This window comes from Leucoraja erinacea, chromosome 4 (genome assembly GCF_028641065.1).
Source record: "Leucoraja erinacea ecotype New England chromosome 4, Leri_hhj_1, whole genome shotgun sequence".
Lineage (NCBI taxonomy): Eukaryota > Metazoa > Chordata > Chondrichthyes > Rajiformes > Rajidae > Leucoraja > Leucoraja erinaceus.
The window spans coordinates 43,951,430-43,976,148 of record NC_073380.1 but is presented as its reverse complement, the minus strand read 5'-3'; the positions used below and the strand labels follow the sequence as shown (position 1 = coordinate 43,976,148).

The following is a 24,719-nucleotide window of genomic DNA, read 5'->3' as shown; positions in this document are numbered from 1 at the left end:
GGCGAACGCGTCTTGCCTTAGCGGCTTTGAACGGCTGTTGTCAGCTGGCAGTTATCAACGGCTGTTGATACCGCTATAGGATCTTTGCTCTCTACCCGTCACGGGACGATCGTCTGTTTCCGTACTGTATAGCATAATGACTCTATGAATGTTTGGTAGTTGACGAAAATATGGAAACTATGAGCAATGGATATCTTTTGGCATTTTTTCAAATTTTCCAATGGTTCACGTTGCTCCGATTATTAAACATTTCCAGGACTGGCAATTATTATTTCAGACAGTGCGAAACAACAGTTGCAGGAAAAAGGAAATATTTTGACATTTTGCATAATATTTCCTTATTTCCTTATAACATAAAAGTAGACCATTTGTTCCATCACGACTGTGCCATCTCCTTTTCCCCCACTTATTTTCCTTGCAACATATTCTCTCCACATTCCCATCACCTCTCCCAGATTCTATCACTCATCTACACACAAAGAACAATTTACGGTGGCCAATTAACCTACCAACCTACACGTCTTTGGAATGCCTGAGAAAACCAGAGCACCTGGAAAAAATCCAAAAGACAACGTGCAAGCTCCATGTCAACAACAGTTGTGAATAGTTTTTGGCTCTCCCTCTTTAATACGGTCCTTGTACTCTGAAAGCAGTGATAAAGGAGCAGGATGGAAACTTTGGATTTGTTCTTGCTACAAAATGTGAAGCTTTGAGTATTTGTGAACAAAATGAAATTGGGAAGATTGAAATGAGAGTTATGGAAACATTTCCCTTCTCAGAAGATAGTTGCGCAGCACTGTCTCTTTCTGCAGTAAGTTCCAATATCCCAAATGCATGACCAAGTTTCTCTGAAATTCTTCTCTGCATTTCTGACCAATTGACCAGGCCATCTATCCTGCAGCCTAAGAATTTACTCCTCCTTGTAAACTATGTGGCAATGTGTTGTATGAATTATGTGGCCCCTATATACAAAAACTAAGGGGCTGAGTCTGAGCAACATGGTACCTCATAGCAATTACCTACAGTGGCAAAAACAGTTGCCAACATCACCTTTTGCTTCCAGTTGTGAATTTGGTTTGCTATTCCATTCATTCTCTTTAGTTTTCATTTTACATTTTGATCAGTTTGCTATGTTTTATTGCACTACTGCCTTTGCAGGAGCCCCATATAAAAGGCATCCCTCTGAGCTAGTGTCAGCCCACCAATTGGAATTGCAAGGTATGTTTATTCTCCCCACTACACCCTATCCCATTTGTATTTTCCTTCATGATCCAGCCAAGATCCCGCCAATCTTTGATTATCCTTATCCACTGACTGCTGACACCTGACCACACCATTTACTGATAATTTTCCCCACAGTCGCTGAGGCTTCCTGCAATAAAATAAATGCAGTTAACCCTATATTTCCCCCTCTTGCTTCATTTCTTGTCTCTGCCTACACATACCATTGGTTAATATCTGGGTAGACACAAAATTCTGGAATAACTCAGCGGGACAAGTAGCATCTCTGGAAAGAAGGAATGGGTGAAATTTCGGGTCGAGACACTTCTGGTTAAGAGGTGTTCTTGGTCTTACATACGAGTCAGCCTCTCTATCTGCTGTATTGCCCTTCCGGGTCTCACCACCCCCCAATCCCCACCTCATTAATTTAAAACCTCAGCACAGGAACAGACCCTTTGGCCCACAATGTCTGTGCTGAACATGATGCCAAGATAAACAATTTGTCTCTGCCTGTACCTGATCCATATCCCTCTATTCCCTGCATATCCATGTGTCGATCCAAAAGTTTATTCATGGAGCGAAGATAACTGCATGCATTACTCCAAATGTGGCCTAACAAAAGTCTTGTAGAGCCGTATCATAATGTCATGACTCTTGCAATCAATGATGCGACCATTGAAGGCAAGCGTACCATATATCTTCTGTGCTGTAAATGAACAAATCTTTCAAGAATATTAGTCCACCTCCAGTTCAGGGGCATTCAGTCCTTGTCCCGGTCAACCTGCCTCAGAAGATTTCCCAACGATCCAAAAACCTGAAGCCATGGGTTGATTTGGCCCATCTTCTTATACTCACTAACTTGTGTCACAGGGTGAAACTCTGAGAATATAACCCTAGAAACCGTGCTCTTCCTGCAGAGTGGATGATCCTCAGGATCTCACTCAATCAGTCCAAGAGATTCCTGGAGCTCTTAGCCACAGCTGAACTACCAGAAGTCTGAGGGGGAGCCATATTGTTTCCTAGTTCAAATAGTGCAGTAGGGATAGGACTGGAAACGGCAGGCTGGTGAGCCTGATACCAGTGGTAGGGAAGTTGTTGGAGAAGATTCTGAGGACCAAGATTTATATTCCCTGATTAGGAGGAGTCTGTTTAGTGCAGGAAGGATCATGTGTCACAAATCTGATTGAGTTGTGATGGTAACAAGGAAAATTGATGAAGTGAAAGTGGTAGATGTGGTTTTACATGTAGTTGATAAGATTTTGTGTGATTGGCTGCTGAGAAGGATTAGGCACAAGAGATCTGGGATGTGTGGTAAACTTGATCCAAATTTGGCTTGGTGATGGGAGACAGCCTAGTGGTGGATGGGTATTTTTCTGACTGTCAATCTATAACAAGTATTGTGCAGCAGGTAACGATGCAAGGACTACTGTTGTTAGCAAAATATAAATGAGTTGGATGAGAATGTTTGATTTGTAAGTTTGCAGATGACAAAAATTGGTGGACTCATAAATAAAGAAGACTGTCTAAGGATCCAGTGGGCCATATATTAGCTGGAAAGTTAAATGAAACTGACAGACAAAAATTAGTCCAGACAAGTGTGAGGTAATGCACTTCAGAGGGTGAAAATCTAGAGCTCATGAGACTAAATGGCAAGGACCTGGAAGTGTTAAGGTACAAAGAACCTTATGGTACGAGTCTATAGTTCCCTGCATATGTGACACACGTAGATAGGATAATGAAAAAGATTGTTGCCTTCATAGACGGAGACATTGGGTAGAAGAGTCGAGGTGCCATGTTGCAGTTCAACATTAATGGTGTCATGTTGCAGCTGCAGTTGGTTAGACTGCACATAGAATATTGTGCACAATTCTGATCCATTGCACTATTTATAGCAAGCAACTTCAGTGTTTTGCATTCATGTAGTCCTATACAGATGGCTTCATAAGGTTGGCACCTCATTTTCGATCGCGCATACTGGTTTGCTGCTCTTCACTCCTCATTGCACCTGGATTGGCAGCCTGGTTTAATGGTAGAGGACAACATTTTTTTGTTGTTTCAGGAAATTCATACCGCCTAGCACCTATTTTCTATGTTTCTGTTTTGATCTGCTAGTTGTTGTTAATCTGTCTACTTTAGTACAATGTTCGTGCCGTACAACAAAATGAAGGTCATTCTCAGTGTAATAAGGGGGGTTTGCCTTCATGGATTATGGCATTTTCAGATTCAGATTCAGATTCAAAACTTTATTGTCATTGTGTAGTGTACAAGTACAGAGACAATGAAATGCAGTTAGCATCTCACCCAGAAGTGCGAACACAGAATAATGGAACAGTAAATATATATATATATATATATGTATATACAGTAGCAGTAGTGCAATTTCTGGGGGGGGGGGAGATCAGTCAATGGGGGAAGGAGTGTCCGAGAGAGGGGGTGGGATGACTGGCAATCACCAAGGCGTAGAGTTAAGTTGTGTAATAGCCGCAGGGAAGAAGCTGTTCCTGAACCTGCTGGTCCGGGAACGGAGAGACCTGTAGCGCCTCCCAGATGGGAGAAGGGTAAACAATCTGTGGTTGGGGTGAGAGCAGTCCTTGACGATGCTGCGTGCCCTTCGCAGACATCGCCTGCTCTGGACGGGAACCGGTGATGCGTTGGGCAATTTTCACCACCCTCTGCAGTGCTTTCCAGTCGGAGACAGAGCAGTTGCCATACCATACTGTGATTCAGTTGGTAAGGATGCTCTCGATGGCGCAGCGGTAGAAGTTCATCAGAATCTGAGGAGACAGATGGACCTTCTTTAGTCTCCTCAGAACGAAGAGACGCTGGTGAGCCTTCTTAATCAGTGTTGAGGTATTGTGGGTCCAAGAGAGGTCATCTGAGATGTTGACCCCCAGAAACCTGAACCTGGAAACACGTTCCACCTCCATCTCGTTAATATGGATGGGGGTGTGCGTGCCACCCCTGGACCTTCTGTAGTCCACAATTAGCTCCTTGGTCTTCTTGGTGTTAAGGGCCAGGTTGTTGTCAGTGCACCCATGCTGCTAGGAGCTGGACCTCCTCCCTTTAGGCTGACTCATCATTGTCACTGATGAGGCCAATCACTGTGGTATCATCTGCATATTTGATGATGGTGTTAGTACCATGTACAGGTGTGCAGTCGTAGGTGAAGAGGGAGTAGAGGAGAGGGCTCAGCACACAGCCCTGTGGAACGCCAGTGTTTAGGGTGAGGGTTGAGGAGGTGACATTGTCTAACCTAACAGACTGGGGTCTGTTGGTTAGAAAGTCCAGTATCCAGTTGCAGAGGGAGGGGTCGATGCCCAGGTCGTTGAGTTTGGTGATCAGTTTAGAGGGTATAATGGTGTTGAATGCTGAGCTAAAGTCAATGAACAGCATTCTTACGTAGGTGTCTCTGTTGTCGAGGTGGGGGAGGGCGGAGTGAAGTGCCGTGGAGATGGTATTCTCCGTGCTCCTGTTCTGCGGTAGGTGAACTGGTAGGGATCCAGTGTGGGAGGTAGGCAGCCTTTGAGGTGTGCCAGGACCAGCCTCTCGAAGCACTTGGTGATGATGGGAGTAAGTGCAACTGGGCGGAAGTCGTTGAGGCTCGCCGCAATGGAGTGTTTTGGCACATGGGGTGGAGGTGGTTTTAAAGCACATGGGGACAACTGCTTGGGCAAGTGACAGGTTGAAGATGTCAGTGCAGACGTCTGTCAGCTGCGCAGCACAGGCCCTGAGGACGTGCCCGGGGATGCCGTCAGGGCCAGCAGCCTTTTGTGCATTAATCCTGCTCAGTGCTGCATACACGTCGATGGGGGTGAGTGTGAGGGGTTGATGATCAGCAGGGAGCACAGCCTTGATGGCCATCTCTTGATTGTCCCTGTCAAAGCGGCTATAAAAGTGGTTAAGCTCCTCAAGGAAGGAGGCGTCCCTGGATGTGGGGGTGGTGTTGGTGGGTCTATAGTCCGTGATGGCCTGTATGCCTTGCCACATGCGTCGGGGGTCGGAGTTGTTCTTGAAGTGCTGCTCGATCCTTAGCTTGTAGCTGTGCTTGGCCTTCTTGATGCCCCTCTTCAGGTTAGCCCTGGATGAACTGTAGGCTCGAGCATCGCCTGACCTGAAAGCGGTGTCAGCAGTAGCCTGACCTCGCTGTTCATCCATGGCTTCTGATTCGGGAATGTGGTCATCCGTTTGAGGGAGGTGACACTGTTGATGGTGGAGTTTATAAAGTCCAGAACAGTCCTCACTGTGGGTTTAACACGTCTGATGAGTGGAGAGTACTTTGAGAGCAGGAACAATGAGAGGTGATCAGACTGTCCAAGGTGGGGTTGGGGGACGGCTTTATAGGCTTCAGCCATGTTTGTATAAACCTGGTCCAGTATCTTGTCTCCTCTAGTGGCGAAGGAGACATGTTGGTGGAATTTGGGGAGTACAGTCTTCAAGTTGGAGTGATTGAAGTCACCCGCAACAATGAAGGCTGCCTTGGGGTTGTGAGTCTGTTGTTTGCTAATGGCAGTATGCAGGTCTTTCATTGCAAGCTTAGCATTAGCATCCGGAGGAATATAGGCTGCAGTTTCTACAGCTATATTAATAGCAAAAGGATAACGAGGGATAAAATTGGTCCATTGGAGAGACAGAGTGCGCAGCTATCTGCAGAGCCAAAAGAGATGGGGGAGATATTGAACAATTTCTTTTCTTCGGTATTCACCAAGGAGAAGGATATTGAATTATGTGAGGTAAGGGAAACGAGTAGAGTAGCTATGGATACTATGAGTTTCAAAGTAAAAGAAGTACTGACACTTTTGAAAAATATAAAAGTGGATAAGTCTCCAGGTCCTGACAGGATATTCCCTAGGACATTGAGGGAAGTTACTGTAGAAATAGCCGGGGCTATGACAGAAATATTTCAAATGTCATTAGAAACGGGAATAGTCCCCGAGGATTGGCGTACTGCGCATGTTGTTCCATTGTTTAAAAAGGGTTCTAAGAGTAAACCTAGCAATTATAGGTCTGTTAGTTTGACTTCAGTGGTGGGCAAATTAATGGAAAAGATACTTAGAGATAATATATATAAGCATCTGGATAAACAGGGTCTGATTAGGAACAGTCAACATGGATTTGTGCCTGGAAGGTCATGTTTGACTAATCTTCTTGAATTTTTTGAAGAGGTTACTAGGGAAATTGACGAGGTTAAAGCAGTGAATGTTGTCTATATGGACTTTAGTAAGGCCTTTGACAAGGTTCCTCATGGAAGGTTGGTTAAGAAGGTTAAACTGTTGGGTATAAATGCCGGAATAGCAAGATGGATTCAACAGTGGCTGAATGGGAGAAGCCAGAGGGTAATGGTGGATGGCTGTTTGTCGGGTTGGAGGCAGGTGACTAGTGGGGTGCCTCAGGGATCTGTGTTGGGTCCTTTGTTGTTTGTCATGTACATCAATGATCTGGATGAAGGGGTGGTAAATTGGATTAGTAAGTATGCAGATGATACCAAGATAGGGGGTGTTGTGGATAATGAAGAGGATTTCGAAAGTCTACAGAGTGAGTTAGGCCATTTGGAAAAATGGGCTGAAAGATGGCAGATGGAGTTTAATGCTGATAAATGTGAGGTGCTACACCTTGGCAGGACAAATCAAAATAGGACGTACATGGTAAATGGTAGGGAATTGAAGAATACAGTTGAACAGAGGGATCTGGGAATAACCGTGCATAGTTCCTTGAAGGTGGAATCTCATATAGATAGGGTGGTAAAGAAAGCTTTTGGTATGCTAGCCTTTATAAATCAGAGCATTAAGTATAGAAGCTGGGATGTAATGTTAAAATTGTACAAGGCATTGGTGAGACCAAATCTGGAGTATGGTGTACAATTTTGGTCGCCCAATTATAGGATGGATGTCAACAAAATAGAGAGAGTACAGAGGAGATTTACTAGAATGTTGCCTGGGTTTCAACAACTAAGTTACAGAGAAAGGTTGAATAAGTTAGGTCTTTATTCTCTGGAGCGCAGAAGGTTAAGGGGGGACTTGATAGAGGTCTTTAAAATGATGAGAGGGATAGATAGAGTTGATGTGGACAAGCTTATCCCTTTGAGAATAGGGAAGATTCAAACAAGAGGACATGACTTCAGAATTAAGGGACAGAAGTTTAGGGGTAACATGAGGGGGAACTTCTTTACTCAGAGAGTGGTAGCGGTGTGGAATGAGCTTCTAGTGGAAGTGGTGGCGGCAGGTTCGATGGTATCATTTAAAAATAAATTGGATAGGCATATGGATGAGAAGGGAATGGAGGGTTATGGTATGAGTGCAGGCAGGTGGGACTAAGGGAAAAAAGTTGTTCGGCACTGACTTGTAGGTCCGAGATGGCCTGTTTCCGTGCAGTAATTGTTATATGGTTATAGTTACAACAGTGGAAGCAAACTCTCTGGCAGATAGAACAGTCTGCATTTAACCATGAGAAACTCTAGGTTGGCTGAGCAGTGAATCTCGATGATAGTAGTGTCCGTGCGCCAAGCTTTATTTACATAAATGCACAGACTCCCACCTCTAGTTCTGTCCGCTCGGAGTATATGACGCCCCGTTAAATCGATGGCGCTGTCAGGAACGTCATTGTTAAGCCATGTTTCCGTGAAGATCATGATGCTGCAATCCTTAATCCAATTGTGGGAGGTAAGTCGGGTAGAAGGCAGTCGGTGCAGAATGGAGAATTAATGCGAGGTGGATAGGGTGATCAGTGCAGGATGAATAGGTTGGGGGGGTGTAGATGTGGAGGGGAGCACAGGGGATGTCAGTGAGGACTGAATGGAGTCGGCAATGGGGATCAGTGCGGGATGTAGAGGTGGGGTCCCAGGATAAGGGGGAGGGGCGTACAATAGAGAGAGAGAAGGGGGGCGAGGTATGGAGGAAGGAAGGTCAGCGCTCCTCGGACCACATAGCCACGCTGCCTTGGGAACTCCTCGCCACCGCCTCCCTCCTCAGCCAGCCAAGGTGGCCGAGCGGTGCAGCTCAAAGATCCTATAGCTATAGTATCTTTGGTGCAACTGCTTCAGAAGTTTCGGTGCGAATGACGGGTCCTGCACAGCAGCCGCGACCCGCTAATGGCGAAAACCGCTTTCAAAACAAACCCTCCCGCACGCCAAGGCCTCCCCCTCCCTCCCTCCCTGCTCCCGGCCTCGGCGTGCGGGAGGGTTTTTTTTTAAAGCGCTGTTAGCGGGTTTGCAGGCAGCGGCCCTTATCAGGGCAGGCGGGGTGCGAGTGGAGGAGGAGATGGAGCTGCCGCTGTCGCTGTTCGGGGCCCGTCATTCGCTGCGACCCTTCGTCACCCCGCACCTAGTACCTTTCCCACGCAATACAGCCGTCACCGCCGACACAAAACGTTGCGTTCTTTTTCTCCAGAGACCCGCGGAGTTACTCCAGTTTTTTGTGTCTATCTTCGGTACAAACCAGTATCTGGTTGCCAAGCCGGGCAAAATGATCCGGTGTTTAGGTTGCCTGGCGGCGCTTTGAGTGGTCTGTGGCACACGGGCAACCGTTAATTTCGAGCCCTGCATCGCGATGTGCCCGCACCACCGCAATTCTTACAAATATCATGGACAGATGCATCTAAAAAATAGATCAGTTGGATAAGGTCACATACTTGTACTCTTGCATTAGTTGTAAGACATTTGATGAGGGAGCAAAGGTACCAACTGTATCTTTTTGAGTTTGGCCACTCAGTCAGTATTATTACTGAGTTCTTTAGAGCTAGATACTGAAATGACCCTGATACCATCATATCTTATCATCTTATCATATACTTATTAAACGTCTGATCGTATATGTGTGTGTATTTGCACTTGGGCTAGTATACTTATTAAAAATCTCATCTTGTGTGTGTGTGTAGATATGTGGGTATATGTGGCAGTCTTTACATCTTTTCAAAAACTATGTGGTAACGATTACATTTTTACATATTCTGATTCACATTTAACCCCTCTAGGCAGCGATAACCTTCACTGAACATTTTATGCTTTATTTCTCAACTTATTACTGATTAAAGTTTAAAAAATCAAAAGACTTTGAATTTCAAACAACCAGCTTCAACTGATGATGTCACAATGGCTCGGCTAGCAGTGATCAGCTTCACTGAAGACTAGCTTCAACTGATGACATTACAATGCCTCGGCTGGCAGTGATCAGCTTCATTGAAAGTTTTATCCTATATTTCACAAGTTGTTTGCGATTAAAGTTTTAAAAATGTCAACTTAAACAAGATTTTTACTGTTAAAATCTTTCCTCCCAGCTTCCAACACACTTCGATACAAAGTTGCAAGACATAAACACTCTGAGCTTGTTACCTCAATGGCAGGCAGGGAAAGTGCAATTGGAATTTTTTTTAAAGTCCACTGCTGAGGGAGACAGGGGAACGGCTGAGTGGTGGAATATTGCTTTTGGGAGGCCACACTATTGCGGGAGCAGATTCTGATTCACATTTTTTATTAAAATAATTCCTGCCAGCTTCCAACACATTTCGATACAATGTTGCCACACAGGATTTTTCACCTCGCAGGAGGGGGAGGGCGATTTGCTATTGCAACACGCAGGGGAAGTGTAATTGGAATTTTTTTTAAAGCCCACTGCTGAGGGAGGTACGGGAGTGCTGTAATCTTACGTTCGGGAATGTTGGGCTTGAGTTGGAGGACCATGCCTCCCGTGGGGGCTACGGGTAGGGAACAGGTGCGTTGGGGAGCAGACCCAAAGGAGTTGAGAGAGGAGAGAGGAGACTAAGTGCTGATCAGTGAGAGATTTAGTTGGTTGTGATGTTGTGAAGTTTCATGAAATGCAGAGTCAGTACTAAGAACGGTGGCACAGCGGTAAAGTTGCTGCCTTACAGCGGCAGACACCCGGGTTCGATCCTGACTACGGGTGCAGTCTGTATGGAATTTGTACGTTCTCCCCGTGACCTGCGTGTGTTTTCTCCGGGATCTCCGGTTTCCTCCCACATTCCAAAGATGTACTGGGTTGTTGGTTAATTGGCTTGGTATAATTGTAAATTGTTCCTAGTTTGTGTAGGGTGGTGTTGGTGTGCGGGGCTCACTTGTCGGTGCGGAATCGGTGGGCTGAAGGATCTGTTTCCGAACTAAACTAAACTAACTCTCATGGCATTACCCTTCCAACTGTATCCCACTGTTGGTAGGTCTATCCTACTAATAGATCAGAACATAACAAAGGACATGGTTAAAGAAGTCAATACCTTTTGTTATCTTTCTACTAAAGGAATCATCTCTGCATTGCACAGATGAAATGTGCAAATAGGTTTATGTTGCAGATCGTTTCTTAAATTTGCATTATGTTTGTCATCATTTAAAAGCTTTGGTTGAAAATGCCAAGGTTGACAAGATTATACTGACAAATTCCATAAACAAATTGAACATGCTGGATGAAAAGAGATTATTTTGTTTTTGAGAAGTTATACTTAAAATCGGAACAGCACAAGTTTTCATTGCCATTCACAATTTTAAATATGAATCTGAATTTTTCATTCGCAAGCAAAATCCAATTTCTAATTTTTTGCCTTACAGAAAAAAGTGACACTAAACAGTTTTCTGGACACCTTGATGTCTGATCCCCCTCCACAATGTCTTGTCTGGTTACCACTCATGCATCGTCTTGCCAATGTTGAAAATGGTAAGTCATCAACAATTTACAGATTCATTTTATTTGTGGGGATAGTGATACTAATGGTTCAGTTTGTGCATGTTCCAATTTCCAGTTAATATAAATTGTGCTTTATTGTTTTCAGTCGATGAGAACTCTCTCATTTAAGTGGCTGCTCACCCAGCCTGATGTTATTTCAGCAGCTAGATGCATGGGATTCATTAGAACAGTGCCTGACAGTGCCTGACATTGGGATTTCTTGCCGATTCACGCAGGAAGCCAGACTTCCTTTGTGAGCTGAGACAGAGCGATCACAAGGGCCTTATGATTCATTAGTGTTTGATTACAAGTTCTCCTCCAAACACTCCTCCACAGGATTTACTCAGTAAGGAGCAAGGAAAACTAAGGCCATTTGCAATGCCTTGGATAACTCTGGAAATAACTGTTCCAGAACAGACTAAAAAACAGTTTTTACCCCACTGCTATAAAAGCACTAAATGTAGCCGCCAAGGAACGCAGGGGCGAGAAATACTAAGGGACTGTGGTACACTGTGAAATCGACAGAAGGATGGAGGGTTGGGTGTTTATGCGTGCTATTTTCGTGATATTTATTTTAGTTGTTTATCTTTTAATATTTTACCTTGTATGTATCGTTAGCTTTTAGAAATGTTTGAATGGTGCACTGACTGGCTGACTGACATTTTTAAATTTCGTTGTACATGGCTCATGTTACAATGACAATAAAGAAACTATTCTATTCTATTCTAACTTTATTTTCTTGATGGGCGCTTCCAAAACAATCTGTATCTCTCAAAAATTTAAAAAAAAAGGACCTGCAAATGCAGAAAATCTAAAATAAAAATCGAAACCGATAGAAATGCTTAGCAGGTCTGGTTGCATCTGTGGGAAGAGAAACAGAGTTAAGGGCCTGTCCCACGATCATGCGACTGCATGCGGCAAGCGCGACCTAATGCGGTCGCTTGAGCCGTATTGCCACACGGGGCCATTCCCACTTCGATCGCCTGAGCCGTATGGAGTTGTGCGGGGCTGATCCCGACATTGCGCAGGGCTCCAAAAAACTGACAGCGTTCAAAAATTCCGCGCGGCAACGGCCTGCCGGCCCGCAGCCGTCACGACGCCATACGCACCGTTTCGACGAGCATATGCGGCGTCTCGAGGCCGGACGCAGCGTCTTGACGCCGTACGTCACGCACGAACTTCCCGCGAACTTCGCACGAACTTCACGTCATTCACTCGACCTCCGCACGGCCCCCGCTTCAGGTTTGGTTGCGCTCGCCGCATGCAGTCGCATGCTCGTGGAACAGGCCCTTTAGTGTTTCAGATATATTTCACATTTGCTCCCCTCCGTTCAGCTTAATATTGTCTTGTTCCCCCACTGTCTGACCAGGTGTCTTTAAGGTGAAATACAGTATTAACTGTTTCTCACACGGTTAGAATCATAGTCACACATCACAGAAACATGCTCTTTGGCCCAAGTTGCCCCATCTACACTAGCACCACCTGCCTGCGTTTGGCTCATACCTCTCTAAACCTTTCTATTCATGTACCTGGCTAAATGTCTTTTACATGTTGTTATAGTACCTGCCTCAACTACCTCCTCTGGCAGCTTGTTCCATATACCCACCACTGTTTGTGTGAAAAAGTCGTCCCTCAGTTTCCTATTATATCTTTACCCTCTCACCTTATACCTAGGTCCTCAGGTTCTTGATCTGGGTAAATTATGCTGTGCATTCATCCCATCTATTCCCCTCATGATTTCATACACATCTATAAGATCACTCCTCATCTGCCTGCGCTCCATTCGCCCGATGCATGCATTCTCCCCATTCAGTTCTTTCATTGGGTACGAAATTTCAAACATCTTTGAAGAGTGACAGTTCAGCACCAGAATGGCAATATCCTGAATGACCCATTTTCTACTTGATAAATGATTCTTTGCTCAGCAAGGATCTACAATATAAAATTGACCCTAAAAAAGAGTGCTTGCCCACCTCGTTCCCAATACTGAAGAATGTTGAAACCCTCTGGTCTACTTGAATACCCGATGCTTCTTCAATTCAACCTCTTCGACCATAGATCTACTTCGCAGTTGGCCAGTTCAGTCTTCAAGCGAAACATGCCCTTGACATTTTGTTGCTGGAGGTGCCTTGCAATTAGCCAGTTACTTCACTGATCAGTTGCCGCGTAATTAAAATCTGCCACGATCTATTAACAGTAGCAGCAAGGTAGCAATAACGTTGGCTGGATGGCCGTCTGGTTCAGAATCTGGGGCTAACAGGGCAGCAATAATGACAAATACATTCCATCTGTCTCGTAAATGTTTACACTTCCCTCTACTAGTGCTTTTTGGGTGCAGTGAGTTGTCCGTACTTGTTGCTCGCCTCTTGTACTTTGAGTGGAACACCCAGCACAAAATTCCTGAATAAAGCCATCTCTAACCTGATGGATGAGGCTTGCACTGATGATCGTAAATCCCACAGAATTACTTTTGCAGCCAGCTAGGTCCTGCTCCAAGGATGAACATGCTGCATTGAATATTTCTCAATGTTTCTGATCTTTAACAACATTAAAAATGATTAATCATACCATTACAATTATTTTATAAATATATAAACTAATTGAAAAACAAATACCACCAAACACATAAAACATTTGATATTTGCAATTAATACAACTTAATGACAGAAATGTAAATGACCTGCATCTTGCTTTTCTCTCTCAGAGATATTCACTCTGTTGGAATAAGTGACATTGCAGAACCTATACCAGGTGTAATTTGGTCAAAATTTAGACAGCTGTTTTTTCAGCTGCTGAGAAACCACTGGAAGTCGGTCAGGAAGTTTCAGGATTTATGCATTTATGTACCTTATGGTCCCAAACTTCCTGACTTAAGTTAGGAAAACCAGTCAATTGCTTGATTAATTGCCAAGATAATTTAGGCCTATAAATTGAATGGTACAGCAGTACCTGCACCACCACACTGAGGGCATTTGGCACTTTCTTTGGTTAATTAGGATTTTTCTTTTAGGAGTCTCTATCGTACTGAAGGGTTTCGGCCCTAAACGTCGCCTATTTCCTTCGCTCCATAGATGCTGCTGCACCCGCTGAGTTTCTCCAGCAATTTTGTGTACCTTCTATCGTACTTAGTTGGGTTTTGTGGTTAATAGGAGTGTCCATATGTGCAGGAATATTTTGTGACATTTTCAAACACTTATTTAAAAAAAATTATATTATGACTCAGGATTGCTGTTTTTGCTTTAATGGAGAATCAGGGCTCCTTCAGAGCAAACACATTTTGTATCATACTCAACACTCCACAAAGTTTTATGTAACACAACATGCTCAAATCCCAAATGTAATAACAAGAAACTGCAGATGCTGGTTTATACCAACGATAGTCACAAAATGCTGGAGTTAAGGGGCTGTCCCACTGCGGCGACCTAATCCGCGAGTTTTGGCAAGTTTGCCCTCCTCATACTCGCAGCTTGGTCGACACGAGGTCCTAGGAGGTCTTTGTAACTCTCCTTCATGCTCGAGAGTAGCCTACTCAAGGCCTCAGTAGGTCGCGAGTAAAAAAAGGTCGCCATGGAAAAAATCGATACTTTTTTTACTCGTATGTTTAGTCAAGGTAGGTCGTAGTAGGTCGCCATGTTATTCGTAGGTAATCGAGGGTAGTCGACGGTAGTCGTAGATAGTCTTCAACATAGTCGAAGGGAGGTCGAAGGAGATCGAAAGAGGTTGTCTTCACTCTCCACTATTCGGTGGCCAATTTTCCCAAAGCTAGTCGAAGCTGGTCTTCTACATAGTCGAAGGAGGTCTTCAACATGACATTTTTTCAAACTCTCCTAAACTTTTCTAAACTAGCCAATTAGGTTGCCGCAGTGGGACAGCCCCTTAACTTGGATCACAGCTTGATTTGGAAACAGCTCCATTAGTACCGTAAGAAATTGTGGCAGATTGTGGATGCAGCACAGGCCATCACACAAACCAACTTCCCTTCCATTGATTCCATTTAAACCTCACACTGCCTCAGCAAGGCCAGCAGCATAATTAAAGATGAGTTGCACCCTGGCCACTCCCTCTTCTCACCTCTCCCATCAGGCATCAGCGAAAACGCACACCACCAGATTCAGGGACAGTTTCTTCCCAGCTGTCATCAGGCAAGTGAATCATCTTACCACGACCAGAGAGCAGTGCTGAACTACTACCTCCCTCTTTGATGTCCCTCGATCTATCTTTGACTGGACTTTGCTTGCTTTACCTTGCACTAAACATTTTTCCCTTATCATGTATCTATACACTGTAACTGGATTGATTATAATAATGGAATGTCTTTCTGCTGACTGGTTAGCACACAATTAGAAAGCTTTTCACTGTACCACAGTACATGTGACAATAAATTAAACTGAACTCAGCGGGTCAGACCACATCTTAAAAGACACCAAATGCATGAGTAACTCAGCAGGTCAATGTGCTCATATTCCTGCAGCTTTGGATATTTGTGCATAAAGACATTTTGTGGAAGTGGCAGGTTTACCTAGTTCATCCAAACTTTGGTCATTCATTCCTGTGTCCCAGGATCATTTTATGAGTTGTACAAGAGATCTTGTGAGTTGTCAAGTTTTGCAACACAAGATTTGAAAGCTTCAGTGTTTGAGACATTCTTTCATTATCTAGCTTGTAGTACTTCAATATCCAGTGCTTTTGGCAAAATAAAAATTGATTGAAAGCAATATTAATGCCGCAATGTAAAAGTGTCTTGGTTTGGTGTGTTCCATCTACAGTCTTCCACCCTGTAGAGTGTTCCTACTGCCACAGTGAGAGTATGATGGGTTTTCGATATCGTTGCCAGCAGTGTCACAATTACCAGCTTTGTCAAGACTGCTTTTGGAGAGGCCATGCAAGTGGTTCCCATAGCAACCAGCACCAAATGAAAGAATACACATCATGGGTAAGATGTACATGAATTTAATGGGTAAGAGAGCAAAGGCAATTCTGCATGTTAAACTTGATATGAACACTATTTTCAATTTATAAAATAAATGATTTCAACCCTTGCAAGTTTTTGGTCATTTCTACTAATTTGCAAGGAGTGTCATTCACACCAAAACATCTTCAATTGCTTCTTGAAGGAATAGTTTACATTGAACCTGTCTGCATCAATTTTGCTGTGAGAATTGTGAAATACAGTAGTACTGTCTTATCCAACTTTAATTCTTAACATTTTGAGCTTTCAGCCTTGTAGGTTGAGCACAAGCAACTTCAACATGAGGTGGCTCTAGATTAAAAAATTATGAATTTATTGTTTGTGTGGACAAATATATTCTAAAAACGTGTACTGTAAAATCTGACATTAAAATGTGCTCAAAATATTAAGATCATTCCAAGTGTGTAATGTGGTAAAGTACTTATCATCCATAATGGCAGTTTTATTTCTGTGGTCAATCATTGAATTAACATTCAGTAAACCTGCAAAGATCAGGAATCCAGAAGCAGTTTCCCACCAAGTATGTCATCATGCATCAAAGGTTGCCAATTTATAAAGAGGGAATAAATAGTAGAACAATTAATATAAAAACTTGCTAGATCCAACTGGAGATCAAGGACATATGGCTGTGGGGAAAATGACAGAGACATCAAATGAGCATTTTATGTTGTATTTCACAGAAGGAGGCAATCTTTGATATGAAGGGGTTAAAGGTAGACGAGCTGGAGTGATATGCTAAGTAACTGGTAAAAGGAAGTTGATTTCAAATTGGAAGAGACCATGTCTTGGTGGCTTTTCTCCAAGTGTGCTGAAATAAATTCTAGAGAAACAGAGGAGGTAATTAATATTATCTTTCAGATATCCTTAGGTTGTGATAAACTAGAGATGGAATAGCCACGTATTTAGAAATCTATTAGACTAACATTTTACCTCACATTCTCCACCAGGTAATTTAATCAAATGTCATGACATCAATTAGATTAGATATAATTTATTGCCACACAAGCTGAGTCGGTGGAAATTTGGGTTGTAAACTCTCTTCTGTCTTTTTGCACAAGTCTTAGAGAGCAAATAAGCAAATTTAGCAATATTGCCCAAGTATATGTATGCAATGTTGTAACAGTAGCAAAACCATCTTACTTAAGCAAAGTAATTGGACAAAATAACGAGTTATATTATAGGGTCATGACCCCAAATGTTGACTTCGTTTCTCTCTTTATGGACGCTGCCTAATTTCCCAGCGTTTTTGGTTTATATTTGAAAAATACTTTATATGTAATAACAAATATGCAATAATGAAAAAGAAACAGCGCTGCTTTCTTAGGGAAACATTTATAATATGTTGTCCGTGTCATTTAGCTAAAATCTAGATTAAGTCAAAGTTTTGTAAAGAGAGGTAATGGGAGAAATTAAAAGTATTGCTGAATGGCACAATACTTGAATTTGTTTTTGTATCATTATTCTCAGAAATCCCCGGCCAAGAAGCTAACCAACGCACTTAGCAAGTCATTAAGCTGTGCTTCCACTCGAGAGCCTTTACACCCTATGTATCCTGACCAGCCTGAAAAAACGCTAAATCTCGCCCACATTGTGTGAGTATATATTATACTTCTGCACTGAATTTCCTGCGGTCTATTTTGTACCTTTTGGGCTATTCTTTCAACACTTTATGAATCTTTCGGCTGAGATATTCTTCACCTGCAAATGTTGGATAAAGTACCTCACCAGCTTCCCTATTTCCTTTCAAAGTCAATAGTTAGCCATGCTTCTGATCCTCCCAAGGATCTTTAAGCACAAGATCTCTTATTAATGCTTCCTCATTACTCATGACAAAAAGTAAAATAGCTGTTCCTGGGTGGGTTCAGTAACTTACTGTTTTGAGAAAAGGGCCTGTCCCACTTTCCCGAGTTATTCACGAATTCTCCTGAGTTATTCACAAATTCTCCCGCGTTTTCAAACTCGCAGAATGTTCGTAACGAGTCCGTAGGAGGCCCTAGGAGTCCGTGGATATAACGTAGTGGCTCGTTATGCCAGTCGTGGGTACTTGGGGCTATTTTTTTACTCTTTCATCAGGCCGAAAAAATGTCTCGACTTACCTGATGCCGAGTACCTACGGCTGGCATAACGAGCCGCTACGATATATCCACTGACTCCTACGGCCTCCTACGGACTCGTTACGAACATTTTGCGAGTTTGAAAACTCGGGAGAATTTGTGAATAACTCGGGAAAGTGGGACAGGCACTAAACAGTCCCTGATGCACTCTACAAAATCATCCATGATATCCTTGCTGGTTGCTGCCATCTAACTAATTTGTTGCTTTATATTTTGAAATGTATCAAATCATTGTCTTTTGGGGATATTCGTCTTGATTTAGTTATAACGCATGGCAAATGTGAATGGAAAGGAATGACAAACGTTGTTATGTACCAGGCACAGTGAAATTCTTTGCATGCATACCCAAGGTATAGAAACATAGAAACATAGAAATTAGGTGCAGGAGTAGGTCATTCGGCCCTTCGAGCCTGCACCGCCATTTAATATGATCATGGCTGATCATCCAACTCAGTATCCCGTACCTGCCTTCTCTCCATACCCTCTGATCCCCTTAGCCACAAAGGCCACATCTAACTCCCTCTTAAATATAGCCAATGAACTGGCCTCGACTACCCTCTGTGGCAGAGAGTTCCAGAGATTCACTACTGTGAAAAATGTTTTTCTCATCTCGGTTTTAAAGGATTTCCCCCTTATCCTTAAACTGTGAACCCTTGTCCTGGACTTCCCCAACATCGGGAACAATCTTCCTGCATCTAGCCTGTCCAACCCCTTAAGAATTTTGTAAGTTTCTATAAGATCCCCTCTCAATCTCCTAAATTCTAGAGAGTATAAACCAAGTCTATCCAGTCTTTCTTCATAAGACAGTCCTGACATCCCAGGAATCAGTCTGGTGAACCTTCTCTGCACTCCCTCTATGGCAATAATGTCCTTCCTCAGATTTGGAGACCAAAACTGTACGCAATACTCCAGGTGTGGTCTCTCACCAAGACCCTGTACAACTGCAGTAGAACCTCCCTGCTCCTATACTCAAATATGCAAATAGTCACCACATCTGGCGCTGACGCAGTTACAAAGTACCCCTGCAGGCTCCTCTTTTGTTCTCCCCTCTCCCCCCCTCCTTGTGGTCCCCCCCATGCCAGGTCCTCCATTGTCCTTGTTCTTCCCCCTCCCCTACACTGGGTCCCTTTGTTCTTTTCCCCTTCCACACTTGGCCCCTCAAATCCGCACTGCCATTTAATATGACCATGGCTGATCTATGCTGGCTTCAACTCCACTTCCCCATATTCAGTTCCCTATGTTTTTCAATTCCTCGATCTTTCAAATATTAATCTGTACCCATTTTAAATATACCGAATGATCTAGCCTAAACCAAACTTGGGAGAAGAGAATTACAGAGATTCACTACCTCTGAGAGATGAAATTTCTGCTTGACTCAGAACAGTGCCTTTTTTTCAGGCTATGTCTCTTTGTTTGTGACTTTCCCACTATTGAAAAATATCTCAATATCTACTCTAACAAAGCCCTCTTAGGATCTTGTATATTTGAATAAGATCACTCTTTATTTTTCTAAGCTCCAAGGAATATAAGCGCAAACTATCCCACTCTGAGTGGACATTTAACCACAACATTTATCATTGATTTCTCCTCATTTCTTATGACAAAATCTAAAATAGTCATTTCCTGGATACATTCCATAACATATTGTTATAAAAACAAATTCCTGATGCACTCCATAATGTTTTGTTCAATGATAGCTTTACCTGTTTGGTTTATCCAATGAACATGTAGATTAAAATATCCCATGACAATTGTAATTCCCTTTTAAACATGCCGTGAATATATCCCCATATATGCTCTGCCCTATCAAAAATCAAAATGTAGGGGCCTATTGAGTGGTGGTGAGTCAAGCCCAAATTGGAAGAATATGAAATCAATTTACACAGCTATTCTTCACCTACATACATCTTATTTCAGATATAAACAAATACATATGCACATATTGTTGCTTATCTTGATCAATCTCAATTTGTTTATGTTTATTGGGTAGAACATTTTGTTAATTATCTTTCTGAATGTATGAATGAATACGTTTATTGGCCAAGTATTCACGTACAAGGAATTTGCCTTGGAAGTCTGTAGATGTATAATTCAGTTAGGTTGCAGTGATTTAGTCTATATAAAATTAACGGCATTTTTTGTTAAAGTATGCTATTGTCAACAGGTTTTATGTAAAAAACATTTATATTTGTGGGTTAATTAACCAAATATTTAACACTTTATTTCACCAGTGTATCTGAGCTTTTCACTTGCATGAATATATATATCTTCTGGCTGAGAAATTGGAGCAGAACTTTTTCCACTATTTTATTCTATCCAAGTACCTTGACATGGATTATATCATTTTGTAATCTCCCCACAGAGTTTAATATAAATAAATTTAAATGTGGGATTGTGAGGTAATGTATGTTGCATGCTTTATTAATTGAGCTGCTTTAAAAACATGCTGGTCTCTTATAGCTGAGTTTGTCAGAAATGAGGAACTTTCAGCCAAACATAGATGGTTTAAAAAATGATTTTTGGATTCCTAATGGCTGATCTATGCTGGCCTCAACCCCTCTTCCCTGTAGAAGTGAGATGCAGGGGATTTGTTGCTACATCTACGACCAGTCTATTGAAGAAAATGGGGGTGAGGGGTCGCTCCCTCCAACAAGCAATCATTATCAAATTCAGCAGTAAAAAACAGCAATTGGCTTTGGATCAAAAGGAAAGGCGTGAGAGTAACGGAAACACGTTGTCTTCTCTCATGAATCACATTTCATTGAAGCCAATGAACTTGAGTTAGGTAGGTGAGAAAAGCCAACAGCGTTGACTTGCACGTAATTGAACACATGGCCAAAAACTAATTTCTTCCACTCGTGGTTTTGAAAACATGTTGCGCCATACATGCCATAGGAACAATCTTAAAGTACAGCATTAAGAGATGTGATCCTATCCAATCTACCCTTCAGTTCTGCCCATGAATGAAAATATCAGTGCCTTATTTGTGTTATCTGGTTAACTGATGCAGTCCTGGTCTGACCATGCCAATTCAGCCAGGATATCATCTGGGCATGCCCTCAGCAGGTAACTGAGATACTTATCAGATATGTGGATCTTTTGATGTTAATGGCTCAAATTTATATCCAAGGAGCTTTAAATGGTAAGCCTCATACTAAATAGGCTTCAATATAATGTGAAATAACATCTATCAATGATGGTTTAAATTAAAGGTAGTTACTGTAAGATATAATTCAGTTACAGCGTGATAACAAACATTTGGATGCATTTGGAGTTTTTCTAACATATTTGCTATAATCTTCTCTCATGAATCACATTTAATTGATATTTATTCCATTAGCTTTTATTCTTTATTACTTCTTGTAGACAATGGAAGAAACAATGTGTATTTTTCTGACTGCATGCTATAAACAAGTTATTTTTACATCTCCTTGATTATGCTGTCTGCTGCAGCCACAGTGACTTCCTTCTGAGGCAATATGGACTAGCTAAATACAATGCACGTCAGTAATGTGTTAGCAATCAACAGCAAGGTTGCTGCTCATGATCACTCTCGAGTCACGATAATGAGCAGATATATGTTTTGTACAAGCTTGCTCTGGGTTAATGGTGCATCGCAATCACTGGATTCATTTTCCAGCACCAAGTGCCTTACACAAAGTGATGCTGTGCTGTCGCCTAGCACTCGCCTGGCTGTTGGCAGCGCAGCACCCTGCCCCACCCAAAGCCCAGCCCAGCCCAGCCAGCCCTCCCCTGTGATGTTGTGCCCAGCCCAGCCCACTCCCTCTCCCTCTCTACCCCCTCCCTCTCCCTCTCTACCCCCTCCCTCTCCCTCTCTAGCCGCACCTGCGCAGTTGGGGGCTATACGTGAGTGGATTGGGGAAAAAGCGAATTAATATTTAAGAAGGAACTGCAGATGCTAGAAAAATCTGAAAGTAGATAAACAAAATGCTGGAGAAACTCAGCGGGTGAGCATCTATGGAGAAAAGGAGCATGTGACGTTTTGGGTCGAGACCCTTCAGACTGATGTCGGGGGGAGGGGCGGGAAAAAGAAAGGAAGAGGAGTAAACAGTAGGCTATGTGGGAGAGCTGGGAAAGGGGAGGGGAAGGAGGGAGAAAGCACAGACTACCTGAAATTAGAGAAGTTAATGTTCATACCGCTGGGGTGTAAACTACCCAAGCGAAATATGAGGTGTTGTTCCTCCAATTTGCGGTGGGACTAACTCGAGCAATGGAGGACACCCAGGACAGAATGGGAGGGGGAGTTGAAGTGCGGGGCAACCGGGAGATCAGGTTGGTAAGTACGAACTGAGCAGAGGTGTTGGGCGAAAGGGTCGCTAAGCCTGCGCCTGGTCTCCCTGATGTAGAGAAGATGACATCTATGACAGCGGATGCAGTAGATGAGGTTGGAGGAGGTGCATGTGATCCTCTGCCTCACCTGGAAAGTCTGTTTGGGTCTTTGGATAGAGTTTAGGGGGGAGCTAAAGCGACAAGTGTAGCATTTCCTGCGGTTGCAAGGGAACGTACCAGGGGAGGGGGTGGTTTGGGTGGGAAGGGACGAATTGACCAGGGAGTTACGGAGGGAATGGTCTCTACGGAAAGCAAAAAGGGGAGGAGATGAAGATGTAGCCAGTGGTAGGATCTCGCTAGAGGTGGCGAAAATGTCGGAGGATTATCTGTTGTATGCGCCGGCTGATGGGGTGGAAGGTGAGAACAAGGGGTCTCTGTCTTGTTACGAGTAGGGGGATGGGGAGTAAGAGCGGAGCTGTGGGATATAGAGTCCTTACAGGAAGCAGGATGGAGAGTAAGAGGATAGAGTCCTTACAGGAAGCAGGGGTGTGAAGAAGTATAATCAAGTTAACTGTGGGAGTCAGTGGGTTTGTAGTAGATGTCGGTCAGTAGTCTGTTATCTGCGATGGAGATAGTGAGATCAAGGAACGGTAGGGAGATGTCGGAAATGGAATGAATAATATTAATATAATATCAAAGGGGGGGTTAGTGTGTGTGTGTGGGAGGCTGCTGCCGCGGGCCAAGCCGTTGAGGGGACGGGACCCAACTGGTCTCACTTGGTCTAGTATGGAACTAAAAGGATTCTGAAGCCAGATTGTGTCCGTTTTTTAATTTTCTACTTGCTCTAATTTTCTAACTGGCATCGACATATTTGCGGAAAAAACCTTGCAATTAAATTCACAACTGGCAAAAAGTTGTTATATTTGGAATACATTTTTGGAGTCATGTGTGATCTCAATCATAGTCAAAATATTTGCTACCTTTCCTTTTTGAAACACAACTAGTTAGACAATCAGTTTCCCTGTGTCAATGATACCGGATTCATGAAATGATATGCCATTGAATGTGGTCAATCATTGAAGCATCCAGGCAATTTGGTAACCTGTAATACATACCTATAGTTTAATAACCCTTCATACTTATAAATTATGATACTTTTATTGTAACTAAATAATTGCTGACTTTGGCCCTCCATACTCTGCCATTGTTGTAATATTTTATTTGAATGCACTGTCCCTACATTCTTTGTTTTTTTACACCTTTGCCTTCCCTAATTATATTATAGGTCAAAATATTAAGTCACCATTTCCGCTTATTCTTTGAAGAACCTGTTGCTATAATATCGTAGCCCCTGCAATAATACCAATATTCTATCTATCTTCCTAATCGCTGATGCACTGGCACACACACAATATAGCTGGATATCCTTCATCTAAATCATTAATATAGATAGACACAAAATGCTGGAATAACTCAGCGGGACAGGTAGCATCCCTGGAGAGAAGGAATGGGTGACGTTTTGGATCGAGGGCCAAAGTCAGACTGATGTTAGTGGAGTGGGCGGTACGGAGATGAAATGTAGTCGGAGACAGTAAGACTGTTAGGAGAACTGGGAAGGGGGAGGGGATGGAGTGAGTGGGAAAGCAAGGGCTACTTGAAGTTAGAGAAGTCAATGTTCATACCGCTGGGGTGTAAACTACCCAAGCGAAATATGAGGTGATGTTCCTCCAATTTGCGGTGGACTCACTCTGGCCATGGAGGAGGCCCAGGACAGAAAGGTCAATGTGGGAATGGGAGCGGGAGTTAAAGTATTGAGCAACCGGGAGATCAAGTAGGTTTATGCGGACTGAGCAGAGGTATTCAGCAAAATGAACGCCGAGCCTGCGCTCGGTCTCGCCGATATACAGGGGTTCACACCTGGAACAGCGGAAACAGTAGGCGGTCACTGTTTGAGGCCTCGGTTCTAATCCCTCTAGCACTTGACTTCTTACAGCTTGCCAGCTGAAAATTAGCCTCTTAATCCTCCTCTTTGCTTTCTGTCACTTGACCATCACTTGACAAGAGAATTGGTTAATGTTTAAAGAGCACCAGAAACATAGAAAATTGGTGCAGGAGGAGGACATTCGGCCCTTCGAGCCAGCACCGCCATTCATTGTGATCATAGCTGATCGGCCCCAATCAATAACCCTGCCTTCTCCCCATGTCCCTTGACTCCACTAGCCCCTAGAGCTCTATCTGACTCTCTCTTAAATCCATCTAGTGATTTGGCCTCCACTGCCCTCTGTGGCAGGGAATTCCACAAATTTACAACTCTCTGGGTGAAAAAGTTTTTTCTCGTCTCAGTCTTAAATGGCCTCCCCTTTATTCTATGACTGGGGCCCCTGGTTCTGGACTTGCCCAACATTGGGAACATTTTTCCTGCATCTAGCTTGTCCAGTCTTTTTATAATTTTATATGTTCCTA

The 24,719-nt window shown here is 43.1% G+C and overlaps 1 protein-coding gene across 18 annotated transcripts in view; it reads left to right on the top strand.

The window, feature by feature from the left end:
- Positions 1-24,719, top strand: part of dtna (dystrobrevin, alpha) — a 223,332-nt gene that overhangs the window by 123,105 nt on the left and 75,508 nt on the right. For all 18 annotated transcript variants that reach the window (XM_055634132.1, XM_055634128.1, XM_055634137.1 and 15 more), the window contains 3 exons: positions 10,769-10,874; positions 15,650-15,816; positions 17,320-17,444. In XM_055634132.1, the coding sequence (XP_055490107.1) occupies positions 10,769-10,874; positions 15,650-15,816; positions 17,320-17,444 (398 nt within the window). The remainder of the gene's footprint in view (positions 1-10,768; positions 10,875-15,649; positions 15,817-17,319; positions 17,445-24,719) is intronic.